A 21,707-nucleotide genomic window follows, 5' to 3' on the forward strand; every position below is an offset into this window, starting at 1 on the left:
AATAAAGATGAGAGAGAAGAGGTAAGTGATTTGATAACGGTGAGTCAACGGTCAAGAAAAAATCAAACAAGTGATAATATTATCCCAAATTCAAGTATAATTTGATTAAACTACCTACATTCATTTTGGAACCAACAATTTAAAAAATATATATGATTCTATCATCTATTGCTTTTGCAGTATTCATTGAAAGAAGAACAACGACTCAGCGTAACAAAAGCTGAACTACTTTGACCACATTTCGGATTCTCTATGTAGTTTTGTTCCACGCAATCTAAATACTTGATCCTTTGTTTAAGAGAAATAACTTCATTACACAAAGTGATGAACATGATAATCTGATCTTCTTTTTTCGACAATTCTTTTTCCACATCGCAAAGTGTCTTCGACATTCCTTCGTTGTCTCCCCCTGCCATCATTTCTTTATTCTGCATTTTGTGAGATAATTCAGAGTGTATTCTGAAAATTATTAGAAAAAAGTTAAAATTTAGACATATTTAACAGTACCTAAACGCGAAATTTAGAAAAGGTTAGTTCTAATAGTCAAACAAGTATCAAACTACTCCTATGTCATCGATTCAAAGCTGAGAGACTTTGATACTGCTGGATTCAAGAGCTACACTTTATCATTTTCTTCTATTTCTTCTATAGAGGTCACTGCTACCCGAGGAAGCAACTAATAAGAAAACTTCTAGCAGTTATTTATGCAGATTCTGCGAGGAGGAGTTGGATAAGATAAGACATAATGACTTCTAGTTAATCTGGGTTTCCGTCTCAAAATAATGAATATGCGAATAGTTTTTGATAGCGCTATATTTAAAAAATATTTAAACCGCACCAAAACCAAGCCACATATCAATAAAGCCACTAACACCTAAGGAAGCAACTACTTAGAATACTTCTAGCAATAATTGATGCAGATTCTGCGAAGAGTTGGATTAGATCGGAAATAATAGCCTCAACTTAATCTGAGCTCAATATCACACAGAAATTAAGATGCCGCCAGATCCAAAATATATTTCAACTACAACTGAAACAAATTATATATTTTCAATGTCTTCCTTAGAGAAATAATAGCTTTCACTTAATTTGGGTTCCCGGTTACATAGAAATGAAAATGCCAGTAGACTTTAATTCTATTAAAAAATTATTTGAGCTAAAGCAAAAACAACCCATCCTCCTCAATGTCTTCCTTAGAAGCCACTGGAGGAAGCGATTGGTGAGAATATTTCTACTAGTAATTGATGCTGATTCTGTCAGTAAGAAGGAATGAATGAAATTGAAAGTAGACGTTAATACCGCTAGAAGCAAAAACTATTTGAACGACATCAAAACTAAACCTTCTTAGAAGCCACTGCCACTTAGGAAGCAGCTGATGAGAATACTTCTAACGAATTTTGCAAGAAGGAGCATGAACCCTGGTTTTTGTTCTAAAATATCTTGCAATTGCAAGATAGAAAATATTGAGAGTGATCATCTAAGTTTTTTGAAACTAGTACAGATATTAGATGTTAATCATTCCTTGGATCTTTGTAATAATGTATTTTTTCAATAACAGGATCGACTTGATCATCATTACAGGATGGTGATGATAATTAAACTTAAGTGCTGCTAGATTCAACTCCTGTAGGATTTTAAAATATACAGAATGTCCTTCGTATTAGTTCACATCAATGTTTGATGATGAAAATATTGATTCAATAAAAAACATGAGAATATTTTGTGTAGAGCAACTAATTTTTTTATGAAATTTGTATTATCCATTGCATAATGGAAATTTGTTTATTACTGAGCAAAAATTAAATTTTTGAACTCTAGTCATTAATTTCTTTCAAATAGTTGGGTTGATAAATAACGCGGGAAACTATAGAACGGTATGTTATGAATTATTAAAGTGATATAAATCATTTCCTATTGGACTGACAAAAGAGAATAGAAAACTGTAATTTGGAGAAAATTCTCATTGAAATTAGAAGCTCATATTTGGTAAAAAGATGCCTAGCAACCGAATTCTCAATAGCACTAGTAGACACGGTATCAGATAGTTTTTTTAACCTATCCTATTAAGTAGATATGGATTCTTAAATAAAATTTCATTTACTTAGTGAGTTTTTCAAAGTCATTGTGAAGTTGCATTAAGACCTCTTTCAGTTTATTTTCTTTTCCTTGAAGAATACTATCACCTCGCAATTGCTGATACAAGTTGTCTCCTTCATAATTGGTATGCTTCAGTAGTTTTTCCTTCCCTTCCTTCAATTTATTATCCCCATTTTTTATCCACTGAAAACACAATAGAATAAAAAAATACGTTTATACATATGATATCACAAGTTTCATTTGAATAAATTTTACTGAAATTTTTTAAGGAATCAATATCCTTTTTTTTTACATGAAATCCAACAATATTTATTTCATTTGATCTAGTTGACGGAAGAAAATAAAGAATATCGTTAAGTTTTTGCTTAGAGAGTTACAAGGATACAAATTAAAACCACGATTCCATCATGACAATATACTTCTGTGATATTTCTTAGCGAAATTACCTGAATGGGAATGAACTAATAATAATAATATGCGCTTTGAGCATAATGAGACATCAAATGCGGCAGTAATTTCAGAAATAATGTGTCAACGGGTTATTATATAGTTTCGTAGCATAACGGTCGGTGAAAAAATACTTTGTCACGAAGATTGCGTACAGTTTGAATTTAGCGAAGATTGCCCCGCCAGGTTGATGTTTGACGTGGGTGGGGAAAGGGCCTGACCCTTGAGGCAGCGGAATGTGATAGGCGAAGAAAGTTTACAGCACCAAGATCCACGCCTAGCTGTTATCTAGGAATATTTGACTTCACTGATAAAATTTACTCACAATATTAAGTAGTGGAACTGACTGACTTTTTTTCCTAAACCTCCAAAATAATAGATTTGAAAAATTCTGCATGAACTACGTCCTTGACATCCCAAAAGTCAAATCGGTATTATTTTGATGTTTGACTTTTTTGGACGGGATGACGATGTCGTCTTCCATAGACTATTGCTTTCATTCTAGTTCTTAAACATAGCACTATGACTCGTATCTAATAGTGATCTTTAACATAACATCTGGATCAGATTCCAAATGTTCCAAATCTATGTTATTGTTGTTTGCCTGTCACTGCCCGAGGAGCAAACTTCGTAGCAATTTACTTAATTCCAATTTTTTCTGTAAAAAGCATCTGAATAGAGCTTCACTATTTTTAGTTATCTTTCATTATCAATACAGTTTCGATAACGTTTTTACCAAGTAGGAAACAAAATTTTTCAGCTGCACGTTATACCTTTGAACTTGACATTATAAAATAAGTAACAAGAAGTATCGTTAAAAAAATACCTACCTTCGAACAGAACAAACAAGCAATACGTACTATAGAAGTTCACGGCTATATTATTTCGGTTATTATTGGGTCCTTATGGTACTTTTTCTATATTTTACACTAACCTGAACTATAGAAACTTCAGACTCACTCATCATATCAAAATTTTCAAACTCTTGGGAAGCAAATAGTACTTCCAATTCTGATTTGGGAATACAAATTCTTTTTTTGCACCTCGAAAGATTAACTCCACTATCAATATGTCGAACATCAATGGACGAACCTGTTGAAAAAGTGTAGCTTACATTTTAATTTTTAAATGAATCAATAGATTTCAATTAATCGATAGATCTTGGAACCGTTGATGGTATTCATACTCAACCAATACTTTCAACTACTCTATGTGAGGAGCGTTTAGATAGTGATGCCTTTAAAATAAAAATACCAATATTGCTCTATGATAAATTTTGGAAGCGTTCCTATTCACTCGAGCTTCAACAGTTAATACAAATTTCACGTATGCTCTTGATGATGATTTAAAGAAATAAAAAATACTGACTGAGGCACCATACTGAGCTCAGTATACAAAAAGCATATATTTCTATCAATTATGTTAATCATTATCTGAATGTGAAGGAATCGATCGAAGGAATCGGTTCATAAATAGAATTCTTCCAACTCAAGTATACCATTGGGCAGATGAAATCAACTGAGGTAAAATCCTCATCCCCACAAACATTATGGAGTCACTTTTTATTCACAGATGACATGCACTCGAACTGATGGATCATGTACTAACCCAAACACTGGCAGATTATGTAAAGCTTCATGAACACCAAACGTAGAGGTTGTATCAAATGGTAATTCTTCATCCTCATTGAAATTAGATTATTTTTTTGATATACAGTTTTCTTTAACCATAATCTAACTAGTTATATCAGAAGAGAATCGTTTAAAATGAAAATAAAAACGAACAGTGTTTCATAGATATTGAGAAAACCTTCAAAAGAATGTGATACTCAACATCTCCTGTCATTTTTTCCATTTTGAACGTATTGAGGTGCAAATTTCACTCGACACATCTTGTATATATATATTCGCAGAAAATTTCGCGAAAGGAATATTGAATTACATCTTATTCGAACTACAAGGCTTGTCGTTGTCTTAGATAAATTTTTGATGTGAAACAACCGATCGACGTGATGGTTTTCAAAGATGTCAAAGATGTAATTCAATATCTGTGTGGTTGACTTTCCTCCAAAGAACGGTTAGACCGAGTTTCACATCACTTGCTTATAATACATGGTTACAAGCTAAATTAATGTAACTTTTTCTATTGATTTGAAAAATTGAGATTATCTACCACCCAGCTGATCAACAGAATCTTGTTCCATCGGTGATTCCTGACGAATATGTCGGACGCTTCGGTACAAGAATTGCAGATTTCTATTTAAATGAGGCTCGGAGTGCTCGTTTACTGACGAACCAAGCTGCGACTCATGATTACATTGTGGTGTAACTTCGTTAGTAGAATTCATATCTGCAGTAATTCTTGGCATTTTGAATCCGATGTGATATTGACGTTTCCTTTGTCGTTTGATATGCCTGAAAATGACATTTTTTCAATATCACGATTGTAAAATATGGAGCTATTTCAATTAAAGCAAAATACAATTTTCCGTTCTGAAATTTAAAATAATAATATCAAAAACTTCAAGTATCCATGACTTATTTTTCTATCCTCACAATTCACAACTCAAAATTCTTCTTCAAAGGTTGCGATTTTCAACTTTGCAATCCAATTTGGTTCTAATATCGTTAAACACTGTTGCCTCCCTCTGTTTCTTTCACCTCTTTCACCTTCCTCAACAAACCTTTTTGCATATCCACTTTCTGGCATTTTTTTACCGTCTCACGCGTGGAGTTTTTATGGATTATGTTACTTATGGGTATTTATACAGATTCTTCAGTACGTTTCACGCGATCCATGTCAGCAATTTCAAACGTTACCTTGTTTATTTTGTAGTAAATATTGATTTTGATACATTTAAAAACAGTTTAAGAACACAAATTTTCAGTCTTACCGAGCCCGAGCATTTATCGCTGATGTCAGTCTCGACAGAGGTGCTCCATCAAATGTTACGATTGATGATCTCATATTGTAAGTTAAAGCAGGATACTGTCTTTTTGTACACCGTTGAAATTTCATAGAACTCATCATTTGTTGTATATTTATTCCTACATTGTAACTAGGTCCTGTAGACCTTGCGGCACAAAATGGTATCATCTACAATACAAAATAATGAAATAGGTAGAGATTCTTGCTTTTTAACATTTCTTCACTTTTCTTCCGATAATTATTATAGAGGGGAAAGAGAGGGAGAAGTTCTATCAATCAAGTGAATTATTTAGAGCTTCAAACTTTACAAATTACCTGACAAAGACAACATTTTTTAGGGCCATGTATAAAGAGGATTGCAAGTGATGGAACAACATCTTCAAAAGTTTTTCAAAGCTAGCCAATTCTAGATTACATATCCAAAATATGGACAGATGAGAAAGTAGAGTTGTACGAAAATCAGACAGGAGACCAGAATATCGATTAAAACTTCACCGTCCGATCAGCCTTCTTTTTTCATAAGGACTACGAAGAAGGACTACAAGAAGGCAACTTCATACAATATGGTTCCGTTATCAAAAAGGCGAGTCCACTACAAATGCCCTAAGTTGCTTAGTTAAAAACATAGAAAAAACTATTAGAAACAGAAAAATTAATGTCTGGGAATTTCATAAGTCATCTAAAGATTTTATAATTGATAAAGCTAGAAAGCATGGGCAAATGTACCAAATGAATAGCATGATTTACATAGACATCGCATTCAAAATGGTAATAAATGATTGCTAATCATAGTTCCGTAAGTTCCTCGAAACGCATCTCTATGCTAATCAGATGGTTTAAAACCGAGCAATGAAGAAGAAGACTTGCTAAAAAAATACTACGACTTTTCAACTTGAATCAGAGCAATACTGTGTCCTATTAACAACTAAGTGAACATATGACTTAAGAAGAGTCCAGCTGGATAACCACTCCAAGTCTATTCCAATCCAAAAGATTCATAACCATATCAGTCGAAAAAGAGATTCTCGAGATGTCCAGAAAAGACATTAAAATGGTTGGTTCTCTGACAGGTCAGTGCCTCGTCAAATTAGGCTGATAGGGCAGATGACGACAACTGCAGATTCTGCGAGCAAGCCAGCAGAATATTTACTTTGTGAATGTATTTTCCGTTTCTGTAAAGGGTTTAGGTACCTCGAAATACTCTTAAGAAAATAACTTCCTTTGGGAAGAGGCCACTTATTTCGGAGAATTGATCATTGAGATGCAAAGTCATTCACAAAATATCTTTTAGGTATAGATGCAGAGCGAGTAAAAATCCAAAACGATTCCACAATCTTAAATGCAAAAAGTATTGTCACTGAAATTAACTTCTCTCATAGATAGATTTCTTTGGGTAAAACATTTACCAAGGAAGGTGTCTAAGATGACCTTCAAACAGAAAATACTTTCAGGAACAGTTAATAACACGTTATAGGAGAAAATTTGATTGTTTTATTCAATTTGTGATCTACATGGATATAAGAGATTCATAACAAGGCCCTAAATAAAATGTGAGTGTTCACGAAAATAATAATTGAGTATCATTCGTGGAAAAATTGAGTATTATTCGTGAAAAAAGCTAGCGAAGATGTTCGTATCAAGTCCTAAAGGACTAAAGACTAAACCAAACTAGCTAGGAAATAATTACAGAATTGAATGCGCAAAACTACGAGAGCTCCACATCTAGAACATCAGTTTGTTTATAAATTTGCTTATATATATCTTTAGTTATAAATAAAACATCATATTTTTCAAAAAATTATGTCTTTTCAATGGTGCTATACAACGTGTTAATGGATAAATATTAATATCGATTATATTTAATACGAGGTTTATCATTATTAACAGGAGGATATGTTTCTAATATTGCTCACCTTAACCATTGCTACAACTAAAACGACAGCACTTGAATTTTGTAGAAATTTTTGATTTGTTTATAGAACGCGAAGTCATTGAAAAGTCCCCTGTCAACAGTAATTTGTCACAATAATTAAAATAGAGTTGATACGTTTTGTTTTGCGGAAAGTTGAGACTAATCAAGCTGAATAGATTGTATATTAGAAGATTTAATGAATTTCAAATGTACTGGAAACGTGATTGAATTGAATTTATATCGTTGTTGAATGGGGAAGAGAAATTTGACCATTTTGTTTAATCCCAATTGGTCAGGTATTACCTTCGACAAATCCTAGAAGTTACAAGTTCAAATTAATACTCAATTATTGTACATAATATTTTGTACTGAAAAGATAGAAATGGATTATGATGGTTACCTCTAGAACTAAGGCAAATAGCTAATGTTACAATACAAAATTTATCGCTTAAAAAATTTATTATCAAGCATAGATAGAGGTTAATACAAGATTGTTAAGATTGATGTAGCAGTATCATTAAGTTATAGTTTATAGTGAATGTACTTTCGGCATATTTCAGTGAACTTGGCACTGAATATAATAAATAAGAATCTAAGAACTTTCTAGTCCGTGCTGAATATACTCAACACATATAATAGAGTCGACATAGATTCAAATATGCAAATGTCGATCAGAGAAATTTGTAGCTGCGCTAATTCTGAAATTTTAATAGTATATAACTGAAAATATATTGAATTAATGAAAGTAGAAGAATTGTAGAATATAAATCAAAATTCGTACTTCTTGTTCAAGAAGATATCGAAGCTTCTCAATATATTTGTGAATACGTTGGAGATTCTCACAAAAATTTCAGCCATTTTGGATGCTGAGTTGCTATTTGACAATCGTATGAGTGAGTCGTGGTGAAGATTTTTATAAAGATGGGGAAAAGTGAGTATCGCGATGGTTTTGAAAGACAATAAGCCTATGCAAATAAAAGAGGAGTTAGACACTGTGTCTGGTTGAAGTTGGGGAGAGAGAGATGGCTACGGGAGTACCAAAAGTACGCATTTGCCACATACTGATTGAAGAACGAAGTAATTGAAAGATGTTTTTGAAGTAATGCGCACAAAAATTATTATCGTTGTAATGGTTTTTTCACCTGAATTGTATACCTCAATTAAACAAACTAAAATTTGACATTGAATTGTTATTTACAAACAATATTAGATATTTTTCTTGATAATTTTTTTCAGGTATTAAATATCAAGTGTACTTCAGATGTATTTAATGTATTATATTGTTTAGCATAGATAAAATACTGAAATGGAAAAATATATTTGGAAATATTGTAAAGAGGTTCGTCAGGTGATTTTTCTTTTTCCTGTAACTTGTTCTATCGATGTCTATCTTAGTTTGCAGTTTCGAGAATATTCGAAAAAATATGTTTGATATGATTTGTGTCAATTCTTTCTATGTGTTAATAGATAAATTATGAGCTACTTTATTAAACAATATATTCCATTCGTTTGCAGCTTGAGATTATTTCAAAGTATATGATCAATACAGTATAGATTTGACTAAAAAGTTATCAATACGATAAAAAAAACTGCATAAACGAACCACGAAATATAGAAAAAAACAAATTTAGTTATAGAGATTCGAAAATTCTTAGAACGGAATCGAATACACAGAAAAAAAAATATTTAAAAATGATCAATCAATGATAAAAAAGACCTAATTAATTAATTAATTTGTAAACATTAATAAAACTATGAATAATTTGACTGATAGCTGTATATATCTATTTTTGAGATGTAAGAACTACGAAAAAATTATTTTTTTACTACTACTAAACAGATTTTTATTTGAGTTCATCCATGTTACACGATTCGTTCAAATTTGATATTTCTGTAAATGATTTGAAATATTTTTCTGAATTTTTGAAAATGTCATGGTTTGTTTTTGAAAGTTGGATTAAAATTACATCCTGTAAAGGCTTGAAATACTAGCAGTGCTGAGTTTAAGCTAGGCCCAAGGTTTTTGTGTAGTTTGGTAACATTAATTTAACTTTGCTCATTTTCAAACCCCAATTTCGAAATTTTAACATGCTTTATTTCCCAGTGTACCACTACTGAAGTAGCTGACGATAAAAACTGTTATTTTTAGTGGAATACCATTTGTGTTACGATTTTATCTCGGTATGAAATGATTTGCCGAAATGTATTACCAACCCCCTACTATAAGACCAACCGTGGTTCCGAAAGAAATCCAAAACATTTTGGCAAAATTACGAATTATTGAAATGACTTGTATAACTGCTATGAAATTTACTATTTTGCAAAAGATTTATTTTAGGCGCTTAGTTTACTAATCAGTAAGGAATTATCAGAATAAAATTGATTTTACTTGCTTGCTGGTACTTCTAACCTAAAATTTCATTTTTTTTTAAGTGGTGGTTATTATTTTTTCACTTAATAAATTATGACAGTCGACTAGAGAGTTATTAGACACGATTTCTTTTGAAAACACAATATTGTCCTCATGTCCTCGTAGCAAAAACAAATATCTTTGATTTTGGACATATATAAAGGAAAAACCATTGAACAAACACTAGAAATTTGATCATGTATTGAAACCGATTTTGTTTCGTCTTCATTTCTAAAACACATGAGTCATATAGGCAACTAGCCATCGGTTATAAAAAGAAGAACCATAAAGTCGATTTTAATAAAACTAAAATGGCTTCCTGTAATCAAAGACGGCACTTAGTTTATTAAAAGTACTTTTTAAATGGCGCTTTGTGCATGTGCGTACCTGTCAAATGTCAGAAATATAGTCGATTTTACTAAAATCAATAAAGATGGAACTTAGTAACTTGAAAAATGCGCATATATATGCAAAATATGATTCAAAATCGTGAAATATGCAACAATATATGCAAAATATGCAATGTAAATGAAACAACAGAAATCAATGAATGAAGTCGTTTTTACTTATCTATTATTTATATCTTTTTAAAGATATTCACATGTTATTATCACGTTCTATTAAATATACTCATAACTACTGTTTTTGTAAATTCGACTTTTATAGATTATCTTTTATTAGTTATAAATTTGTACATAGAAAAACTACGTTCTACGTCGACCGACGTAATTGGCGCATATTTCAATGATAAACAGTAAAATGTTTCAAAATTTATTTCTAATGAAAATTATCCACTAATTTTTGACGCATTAGTTAAAGTAGTAAAGCCTTCGTTGTTAGCTAGGACCGCCATATTGTTTCTCTTAAATGATTGCTTTATAAATCGTTGACTCTATTCAAGAAATTGTTTTAATGATTATTTTTCAATCATTTTTAATAAAATTTTAATCTTGGCTTTATTTTAGATTGGAAAAGAATCGATTTGTATATCGACGCAGCTGAATCATCATCAAATTTCTACATAACTCTTTTATCTGATCAAAACATTTGAAATAAATTATAGATACTTCAAGCCACGTACCTAATGTAAATTGTATTCTTATCATTCAAACAGAGAAACTTTGATAAATACTCTTTTCATGTGAACTTTCCTGAATGAATGTAATAACATTGTTTCAATCAAATTTTTTGTTTTATCTAATGTTTTGGCGACTGCGACTGCAGCTTTCCATTGTTCAGCTTTTGAAATTGATTCAGTAAAACACTTATCTACAGTCGTCTTTTTATTTAAAATACTTCATTGCGAAATGACTTTTTCAAAATACTTTTAAAGGAAGCTTGTGAAAACAAAATTATTTAAATCGTTATTCCATGTGAGAATGGTCTTATATAAACCAAACTTAGGGGTTCACTTTTTCCCAGAATTTTTGGACAAAGTCTTCCTAATAGAAGGCTAGAGCAAATTTCAACTCCCGCACTTTCTTTTGTGAACTTACTGGTCTATTCGGTACTTTTTTTAGATTTGAAACATAAAATTAAAGAGCGGATTTTATGCTAAAATATTTGGGCATTTTGTCGGTGTTTTTGAATATTTCTAAAAACGTGCATATGTATTTGAAAAAATTCGTGTCGAAATGACTAAATTTGTTCCATCTAGAAAATATTGTTGTCCTCATGCCAATCATTACAATCTCGTTTGTGATATTTTTCGACTCAAGCGGGTAGAATATTCTAGTTAGTCAATTAGAGATTTCCAACTATTTTTAGCTCATCTTTGTCATTTTTTTATAAATAATTTATTACTTTACCACTTCATTAGTGACCGATAATCGTCATAACAACGAAGAACAATTTGCGTCTCGTTAATTCTTGGAGCAGAAGCTATCCCGAGCTTGCTTACATTAGTGTATTCTTTAAAGCTTATAGTAAAATTATAATCTTTTTAAGATTATTCTCTTCCTTCCGTTTTGATAAATATTTTATTGGTTGAAAGTTTAAACAGTTCGAAAAAAAGCATGTTCTAAATTCTAGATAACAACCCAAGGGAAGTTCTTGGTGACACAACATGCTGAGACAAAACTACACAAATCAAAAATCATCTGATGTTGATTTTCGAGCAGTACGTTGTACAATTGTTCATATTCTAGTACAATCATTTTAAGAATAAATATCAATGGAAACAAAAGTAACAACAAATGTTATTTATTTATCATAAAACGTCTTACATTATGATTTATTCATCATCTGGTTGTCTGAAAACGTTTAACTGATAGTAAATTTTGTCATCGTCGTCGTCGTCGTCGTCGACATGATGATGGCGATCGTCGTCGTCATGATGACCATGATCATCGTCATGGTGGCGATGATCATCATCGACGTTATCTACTGGACTGATGTACAATTCGACAAAGTTCTTACCAAGACCACCATCTGTTATTTCAACATTAAAGGCAGAGGATTTGAACTGAAATAGAAACATTTTTTTTAAATAAACAGAGTAATAAAATGTCTTCAAACAAGGATTAAGATGTAGGGATCAAATTTTGTAACATGACGTACAGAATATTAGAACTATTACTGAAAATACTAATCGTTCTAGATGGAAATTTTAGCCTATCTTCCATTGTTTCTTATATTTTGTTATAGCAACTAACAAATATTTCAATCAAATAATCCCTCAAATTTTTTGAATAAGTCGAAGATGATTCAATCGCAGTTTCTGTTGAGATATATGTGAAAGGACATTGCTTAGTACCGCTTTTTCTGAAATAGAAGATGTCTGCTTTTTATCAATTCTCTATACGAGTCCAAGGTTTTTATATGAAATATTTTGTTTGGAGAATGGCATGGTATCAAATATATGACCATAACTCTCCAGAATTCCATAGTCTTAACATCAATTACCTACGGATCAAGACTTTGTGGATGTCTCAAGTAAAGTTGGATCAAGGCTATAATTCAAGACACACAGACATCTGGATCTGAATTCGTTTTTTTTTTATTTAATAACATATTAAAACTCAAAAATACCAATCGATCACCATAATATTCATTGCCGAGTCTTTTCCGAGAAATAGAAATAAATTCTAGTACACAAAGTCAGATTTTTAGGATGTAGTGAAATATTAAATTATTGAAATGAGACCGAAAAAAAAAATTAAATAAGCATGGAGGAAACAGATGAAATAGTTCTTATCAACATTCACTTCGATGTTTGGGTAAATTTTTCGATCGATACAATTTTGTATTTTCCAGAATTAAAAAAACTGTAGAGGAAATCGAAAGCTCTCTTCAACAAATAGCATTTGAACCCCTATTTCTATTTGAAATACATCGAGACTTAGCAACGAATAATACATAATTAATGTTCCACGATAATTCATAAATTTTTCTCTTGATTTCATCAAACTTAGTTTTCGTTTTTCATATTCATGAAGATTGTTATCAAATTTATGATTTTTTATTACGTTTGAGGTGCTTTTGAAATTTAAATGATCAATTTTATAAATATAGATGAGACCTTTTTCTTTTGATTATATATCGAAAATTCAACTTACCACAATACATGAAATTGGTGTCTCTGTTTCGTCATATTCAGGTACTCTAAGTGTTAAATTAGTATCTGCTGGAGCGTTTTCATAAATCCAAGTAACGAGCTCACCACTAAAACAAAAATAATCCTCACAATCAAATATATTGCACATAAATATTGAGTTTTGCTTATTTTTTTTGGTTTTTGAAATTGAAATTCGACCAATTAGAAGTCGTAACGAATGTCGTTAAATTTGTTTTTACAAAATCTATAAGATATGTAGATTACACTCGATTGATTTTATATATGGCAAACTATTAGTCCAAATATAGTGCCACCAGCCTGAAAATTTCGTCTCATGTCAAAGTCAACATTAAATTTAAAATAAACTTCGATTCGAAAGATATGAGTGTTTATGAAAAAGTTAGTAGGGTTTTTCAGGTTTTCTAATTAAAAATAGACTCTATTTTTCACCTTTTTGAATAAATTAATCTCAAAATTATGCGATTATGATTGATAATTGATGCTTTTATAGAGAATAATTTTCACGTTTTTATCTATGTTCAATCTATAACAAAATATAAATACACAAAATGACATGAGCAACTCTCAATTCGAATTTCCCATTTTTATGTACATGAACCTGTATATTGTCTTTATTTGAGAATTTTTATAGTTAAATTCATGTTTTTTATGGTTTGTTACATCAGTTTATCGAACGTATTGATGATTATTAATCTAATTCTTATATATTGAGATGTTTGTCCTATGTTAACAAGATCACAATTACTATTAAGAACATCACAATGCAATCTTACTATTTTTTAATTTTTTTTATATTCAAGATTACTAAAATATTTACACGATTATTTGACTTGACTTTTGTTCTCACAAGGGCTTTCCAGGCAAATGAGATCAAAAGGTCTCCCCATCTTAATTAATTATGTCTCTTATAAATATTCTAATTTCATATTAATAGAAATAATTTGATAGATGTTTAGAGAATTATAAAATAGTAAGGAGAAGTATTCTACGCTATAAAAAGTTTTGATAATAATTTGAAGGATATAGATATATGTATCATACTTACGGTGCCCTGAGGTTTTCACAGTCTATTAAATTACCGTAGACTCTGGTACACAGAGCACATACAAGAAAAGCTGCTAAAGAGATTTTGGCGAACATGTTGAAGAATTTGATTGAATTTCTATTGAATCCAATTCCAATTTATACATTTATAAATCGTTATCACATTTTATCAATATTATATCATAAGAAAAGAATGTCTTCAAGTACATTTGATTCAATGATGAGATTTAATCTCGAATCTAAAAAAGACACCTCATATCATTTTTAACAAATATTCTTATAAAATCTAGCTTCTAACAATCATCAGATACTCAAACATAATGTAAAGTTTGTTAATCTCGCTCTTTCTGTCCTGTCAAATCTAGTCATTTACTCAGGAAGATATTGAAGTTGGATCGTGATGCAGTAAATCACTACTTATGTCAACTTCTAGATAACTGATACAAATTTCGAGAGTTATTCCCAGGCGATATTTCTGTTTTGTTAATACAAACAATATAAAGCACAACTAGGCCTTATGACAACCCCATCGTACCCCACGACTACCAAAGACCAGTGTCTCTTTAGAAACTAGTCAAAAAACCCGTTAACGTCAATAGGCAAGTTGTAAGGCTTGTGATGAACCTCGTACGTGTGAGTGCTGAGCATTCACCGATTACGCGATCTGAATTTCCTTTATCTTCCTTGCACCTCCGCAATGCCTGGAATATGGATATGGCGTTTTAGATGATTGTGTTCGGTTAGGCCAACGAGCAGTTGATTAACAGCCTATCTATATGTGTCTTTGATTATATTTTATATCAAACTGAAGTACACTTTTTCTGCTATGGAATATACTATTCAGTCAGTTATTTTTTTGAGATCATCGAACATTATCTGGACAATATTTTAGAAGAATACAAGTCAAAATGCAAGAAGATGCATGTTTTTAAATAAATTACCGTTAGACAGTAGCCCGTCGTTCATTGCTTGAACAACAAGAATTTGATGCTGATCTATGCGAGGCAATAATTTGTGCAAATATACCTCTCAAGAAGATTGTATTAAATCAATACATTCATTTTTTTGTGGACGAAGCTATAGATTGTTATGGGCATTATGCCTATTATAAATTTGTTTATGCAGGAGAGAAGCCTAGAAAATATTACTTAATAGCAAGTCGACAGGGAAAACCGTCCGGTTAAGTATTTTAAGAAATGTTAATAAACGTTCTATGAATCTTTAGTACCTTATGTAGTTCCTACTGGAAAAAATTTACTTATGCTATCAGATGCCGCCCTATACATTTTAGATGTGAGTTTTCTGTTAGGAATTGACTTTAGGATCCTTTACGGATACAGTTCTACAAGGAAAGATTGCCGAATTTACCTGAACATGAACATTCCGTAGCAATTTAACAACTGCTTTACAACATTTCAGTTAACTTTATTAATTACTTTTTATTTTAAGCAAATTTTGTATCCATATTTTTATATAAATTCGTATTTTCTATTTATTTGAGAATAGATTCCTGTTTGGTTATATTTTAAAAAAATATAAATTCAGCCTTTTTATATGTTAGAGCATAGGCCACTTTTTAATCAAATCTGTTCTACCTACTCATTCTTTCCTAAGTAATATCCGTCTGTGTTCCCGTTTCCTTCGTCATTTAATTTTTTTCCGCAGTTCTGCCAGGTTCAACCACCCAAAGGACTCAACCGGTACAACACTGGTACCTCAGTTGAGGGCTGCAAGTATCCCGGCTTTCCATAGATAAGTCCCTGTCTTATCTTTAATATAATTATATAGTTGTATTTAATTTATAACTGCTTCTATTCGTTATGGAAACACAGTTGATGCGAACTTTTTTGAATAAATTTATTTGTTGTTCAAACTTTTTTCATTGTTCATTCACTTTCAACGTCGTTCGTTGAAAGCTGGTGGCTTCCAATTCAATATTAATTGTTTATCCCATCTAAGTACCAGTTATTTATACACTTTAACTGAAGCTGAATACCACTTTCTGAGAAAGAGTCTCCAGCTAGGGAGGTAAATACTGTTATTTAAAAGGTGCAAAATCATATTTGTTCATTTTTAGTCATAAAATTAACCCACATAAATCAATCATAATATCATATCACAGCAGCAAACATAAAATACAGTTCACTATGCAAATCAAACCATCCAATGACAATAGGATAAATATCAATAGAAACAAAAGTAACAACAAATATTATTTATTTATCATAAAACGTATTACATTTCAATTAATGCATTATTTCACTGATCTTTTTGTCTGTAAACGCTTAATTCATAGTATATTTTGTCATCAACATCGTCGTCGTCATGATGATGATGATCATCGTCATGATGGTGATGATCGTCGTCACGACGATGGAGTTGATTGTCCTCGACCATCTCTACTGGACTGATGTACAATTCGACAAAGTTCTTACCAAGACCTCCGTCTGTTATTTCAACATTAAGGGCAGAGGATTTGAACTGAAATAGAATCACGTTTTTTAAAAAGAGTGATAAAATGTTTTTAAACAAGGATTAATATCTAGGGCTCAAATTTTATGACAAGGCATACAGAATTGTTGTTGTTCAGTCCATCTTCTATTTTTTATTATGTTTTCAAACTCAAATAGTGACCGAAGATGCCACTTAATAGCGTAAATATTTCATTCAAGCCATGACCGAAATTTCTTGAATAAATCGAAGATGATCAATGGCACTTGTTAAAGGACATGGCACAGTAGCACTTTTTCTGAAATTGCAGTACCTATGTTATTCTATACATGAAAATAACGTCTGCTGGTGGTCAATTCTTCATACAAGTATGGATGTCCAAGAAAATTTAATCTAAAGTTTCCATATGGAATATTTTGTTTAAAACATATGTCAACCAATTCAATAACAAAAATAACGGTTAAAAATATTGTGCTGAAACTAGAAAACAAGAAAACGTAAGTCGGCTTCAGGTGAGACAACGACATTGATTTCAAAGTACAAAGGTAGTAAGCTGGACTAGTTTTTTTTTCTTTTTTTAGACAACTTACGATGCGGCTGCTGAAACTATTATTTTAGAATATACAGAGAAGGGACCACAAGTCGACATGCTTGTTTTTAGTTATAGAATAACATATTGGAACTTAAAAATACCAATCGATTACCATATATTCAGTGTCCTTTCTGGGGCGTAAAATAGGACGGGCAAGGAAATAGATAGGAATTCCAGTACACAACGTAAGTTTTTAAGGATTTGTGAGTCTAGTTTCTGAATTATTGCCAATTTATTATACTCACTATTAAAAAAAATACCCACTCCTCTAGAAAAATAAATATTGAATCGAAATTATGACAAAATCGTTCTTATAAACACTAAATTAAAAAGGGGACAAATGTCTTCAAAAAATAGCACTTGAGCCCTAATTTCTATGTAATTTGAGGGAGACGATTCTTGCTTCAAAATCCATCGTTACATCATAACTGGCTTAACCTGAAGAAAATTGGTAAACTAGGAATAGATCATGAATATCAGATGATTAATCATAAAAACTATTTTTATTCATGAATATTCTTAGCACCATTTATGATTTTATATTCTGTTCAAAGTGCTTACAAATTTTAAATGGTCAATTTTATAAATATCGATGAGACTTTTTCTTTTGATTATATATCGAAAACTCAACTTACGATAATACATGAAACTGGTGTTTCTGTTTCTTCATATTCAGGTACTCTTACTGTTAAGTTAGTACCTTCTGGAACATTTTCATAAATCCAAGTAACGAGCTCACCACTAAAACAAAATTAAACTTTACATCTAAATGATACTGGACATAAATTTTGTTTGGAAAAGTATTTTTATGTTTTTTCATTGAAGATTGATTGATTATAGAAAATAATTTTAACGTTTCACCCTATGCACAATTTTTTTCAAAATATAAACATACAATCAATTCGATCTTCCTATTTTAATGTGTTGGAGCCATTTCTGAATATTATTTTTTTTGTATTTGTCTCTGTTAAAGGGATTTTTGAGTTTTTATTATTAAATGTATATTTTTTCACGGTTTGTTAAATAGTCCAATTTTTTAACGTATTGATGACTTATAAATCTATTCCATAAATATTGGGATGTTTGTCCTATATAATCAGCATCACAATTAATATAAGGAACGTTATGACGGAATCTTACTTTTTTTTAATTTTTTTGATCTTTAAGATTACTAAAATACTTGGATGATTATTTGACGTAAATTTTATTCTCAAATGAGCTTTCCAGGCAAATGGGGCCAACAAGGTTTCCCCATCTTAAGTAGTCTTGTTTAACTATTCTAATTCCATATTAATTGAAACAAATTGATAGATGATGATGGAATCCTTATATAATGGCAAGATCATTTATTTATAAGAATATAAAAAAACTCTAGAAGTTAAGAATCGGAGGGATTGATATATATGTATCATACTTACGGTTCCTTGAGATTATCACAGTATATCAAATTACCGTAGGCTCTGCTGCACAGAGCACATACAAGTAAAGCTGCTAAAGCGATTTTGGTGTACATGTTAAAGAATTTCGTTCATTTGCTGTTGAATTCAACTGCAATTTATACTTTTATAAATCGTTATCACACTTTATCAATATTATATCATGAAAATAGAATGTTTTCAAGATTTGATTCAATGAGATTCATGATTTTTAATCTCGAATGTTATAATATCATAGTTAACAAGTGGTTTTTTTTTAGAAAATCTAGCGTTGAGATACGAGCAAGCATAGCCAAAGAAAGAGAGAGAGAGTGCAAATTTTATAAAACTTAGCAAAAACTTGAGCAGTTATGACCTTAATCTCAATGTGAGAATAAGGAGACAACATTGCTACGTTTTTCTTGTGCTCTTATGTGACGCAGAGGCAATGACGTTTGCAGCAAATCTGCTCAAAGATTTAGAAGCGTTTGACATGCTGGTTTGTTGCCGCATTCCAAAGATAGAGTTACAAACACAAAGGTTCTTGGGCGCATGAACAAAACTAGAGAAAATCAATACTATGAAGCAACGTACATTAGAATACTTTGGTCATGTGATGCGCAAACTCTTCCTCACTTGGTAATGGAAGACAAAATAATGTATAGGAAAAGCATATGCCGATGCATAACATGGAAGTTGAAAAATCTTCAATGGTTCGAGAAATTCAAAACTTAGCTATTTCGCGCAGAAGTAAATAAAGCAATGCTAATCAATATAGAGGCCAACTATCTATAACGGTCATAGCACGTGAAGAAAACATCAAAATTCTTATGAGTGGTTTTTGATTTAGCACCTTTTGATACTATAGTTAACATGCAGCTTATAAAGGTCTTTGACGTGAGTTTCAGAGGTAGTCAATTGATGGAAAGCTATTTAAGTAATTTTTTAATAACAATTAGCTTTATTGGATATTTTTTTGAAATTGCAATATAATCTTAAGATCAATCAGTAGCTTACAGCTTACTTAAATTATACTCTATGACTAATTAAGGTCTTACTTAATACTCAACAGAACAATTAGATTTCTAATACACTCCGTGCACCGAATAACGTACACTTCACTTAGTAAGGTATGACTTAAACCATGCGAAAAGTGTTCCCCAAAAACCGTAGTACTGTAATTCATTAATTATTATATATGTTGAATATTATGTCGAATGTCATTTTGAATATTGTATTCTGTACCACACGAATTTAATCATTCATCCAAATTTGCGTTACACCACAATTTTCGTTTGATGATTGTAAGAAATACTATTTAATTAAAATGATGAGTTGATTGTCAGTTGAAATAATGAAATAATTGTCAGTTTTTACAGTAATTAATAAATTATTATCTGAAACTTGAACAGTTTTTACATAACTACTTTTCATAACTGATATATGAAGGTATTGAAGAAGAAGAACGTTTCCTAATGTCAAGAAGTGACATTTGTTAGCGGAAGTAGATTAGTACATTATGTGACTAGGAGTAATTATTGTTGAGCCCAGATACTTGCACTGTCGTGGCAATAGCCGAGGCTGTGCAAACTGGGTGAAACATATAATGGATCTTCAGTTCCCTGTGACATATACTATATTTTCTTCAAGCGGAGGTGTACATTGAAGATATATTTTTACAATATACTTTTCAAAACATCAAATTAAATAGAAAGTTCCTGCCTACTTGGTTAGAACGCCCATAATAAGACGTTGCTATCAATTCTCATTATTTTGTTACTAGTACAATAATTAGCGTTCATTATTTTACTAGTAAAACAATAGGTTATTTCTACGATCTGTGTTGCCGAAATTAATATAGATATTATTATACGCTTGAAGAAAAAAATATTTTTCTGATAACAAAAATAGATCCAGGATTGTTCGAATCTTCATATTGGTCTATAACTTAATTCGTGCGGTTTGATAAGAGATGGCGTGACTTGTATAATATTTCATCGTTCTGATATTCCGAACCTGCGTTGGAAAGCTACTGTTATTGTACGTCTTTTCAGTATATGTCATTCATTTGAAGCGTTAACAACAATAATTTTTTTTCACTCAAAAATGTCGAATTTAGTTCCTGAAAAAGTGTTTTTGCGGGGAGTTCTAGCTGAGCGAACGTGCCAAAAGTGGTTTCCACGATTTAAAAGTGGTGATTTTGGTACGATGAACGTCCTGGGCAGCCAAAAAAGTTTGAAGATGAAGAACTGGAAGCATTACTTGATGAAGATTGTTGCCAAACACAAGAAGAGCTCGCAGAATCTTTGGGTGTCACTCAAGCAGCCATTTAAAAACGTTTAAAAGCAGCTGGATATATTCAAATTGGGTTCCACATGAACTCAAGCCGAGAGACGTCGAAAGGCGGTTTTGCATGTTTGAAATGCTGCTGAAACGGCACAGAAGGAAGTAATTTTTGCATCGGATTGTTACTGGTGATTACGACATTACGACAACCCCAAGCGCAAAAAATCATATGTGAAATCCGGCTAACCAGCCAATTCAACGGCAAAGCCGAATATCCATGGCGCGAAGATAATGCTCTCTATTTGGTGAAATCAGAAGGGTGTGTTGTATTATGAGCTGCTAAATTCATGTGAAACCATCAATGGAGAACGCTACCCAAAACAATTAATCCGTTTTAAGAGAGCAGTAGATGAAAAACGCACCAGACACGAGGGAATAATTTTCCTTCATGACAACGCTGGGCCCCACGTTGCTATTCCGGTTAAGAACTATTTGGAAAACAGTGGTGGCGAAATTTTACCTCACCCGCCTTATAGCCCAGACCTTTC

At 31.5% G+C, this 21,707-nt stretch overlaps 3 protein-coding genes across 3 annotated transcripts; all 3 read right to left on the reverse strand.

Annotated features, from left to right (window-relative positions):
• Positions 1-82: 82 nt before the first annotated feature.
• LOC130893422 (uncharacterized) lies at positions 83-7,490 on the reverse strand. Its single transcript, XM_057799521.1, has 6 exons — positions 7,386-7,490; positions 5,438-5,640; positions 4,717-4,958; positions 3,479-3,636; positions 2,102-2,280; positions 83-459 (listed from the first exon to the last, which is right to left on the reverse strand). Exons 1-6 carry the CDS (start codon positions 7,392-7,394, stop codon positions 162-164), a joined length of 1,089 nt encoding a protein of 362 aa, XP_057655504.1. The 5' UTR covers positions 7,395-7,490; the 3' UTR covers positions 83-161.
• A 4,492-nt stretch (positions 7,491-11,982) lies between these two features.
• On the reverse strand, positions 11,983-14,520 carry LOC130893423 (uncharacterized). The gene is made up of 3 exons (XM_057799522.1): positions 14,417-14,520; positions 13,352-13,457; positions 11,983-12,258 (listed from the first exon to the last, which is right to left on the reverse strand). The coding sequence occupies exons 1-3, from the start codon at positions 14,509-14,511 to the stop codon at positions 12,028-12,030; spliced, it is 432 nt and encodes a 143-aa protein (XP_057655505.1). The 5' UTR covers positions 14,512-14,520; the 3' UTR covers positions 11,983-12,027.
• Positions 14,521-16,615: 2,095 nt separating this feature from the next.
• On the reverse strand, positions 16,616-19,030 carry LOC130893424 (uncharacterized). Its single transcript, XM_057799523.1, has 3 exons — positions 18,877-19,030; positions 18,094-18,199; positions 16,616-16,896 (listed from the first exon to the last, which is right to left on the reverse strand). Exons 1-3 carry the CDS (start codon positions 18,969-18,971, stop codon positions 16,675-16,677), a joined length of 423 nt encoding a protein of 140 aa, XP_057655506.1. The 5' UTR covers positions 18,972-19,030; the 3' UTR covers positions 16,616-16,674.
• Positions 19,031-21,707: the final 2,677 nt, after the last annotated feature.

Source organism: Diorhabda carinulata, chromosome 4 (genome assembly GCF_026250575.1).
Source record: "Diorhabda carinulata isolate Delta chromosome 4, icDioCari1.1, whole genome shotgun sequence".
NCBI lineage: Eukaryota > Metazoa > Arthropoda > Insecta > Coleoptera > Chrysomelidae > Diorhabda > Diorhabda carinulata.

Coding starts and splice junctions, on each gene's coding strand:
- LOC130893422 (XM_057799521.1), bottom strand. Junction 3,637..4,716: donor TTCTGTTGATCAGCTGGGTG/GTAGATAATCTC, acceptor CTTTTTCAACAG/GTTCGTCCATTGATGTTCGA. Junction 2,281..3,478: donor CTGAAGTTTCTATAGTTCAG/GTTAGTGTAAAA, acceptor TTGTGTTTTCAG/TGGATAAAAAATGGGGATAA.
- LOC130893424 (XM_057799523.1), bottom strand. CDS start 18,971: ATGTACACCAAAATCGCTTTAGCAGCTTTACTTGTATGTGCTCTGTGC. Junction 18,200..18,876: donor TGTGATAATCTCAAGGAACC/GTAAGTATGATA, acceptor ATTTTGTTTTAG/TGGTGAGCTCGTTACTTGGA. Junction 16,897..18,093: donor CACCAGTTTCATGTATTATC/GTAAGTTGAGTT, acceptor ATTCTATTTCAG/TTCAAATCCTCTGCCCTTAA.
- LOC130893423 (XM_057799522.1), bottom strand. CDS start 14,511: ATGTTCGCCAAAATCTCTTTAGCAGCTTTTCTTGTATGTGCTCTGTGT. Junction 13,458..14,416: donor TGTGAAAACCTCAGGGCACC/GTAAGTATGATA, acceptor TTTTTGTTTTAG/TGGTGAGCTCGTTACTTGGA. Junction 12,259..13,351: donor CACCAATTTCATGTATTGTG/GTAAGTTGAATT, acceptor TTTCTATTTCAG/TTCAAATCCTCTGCCTTTAA.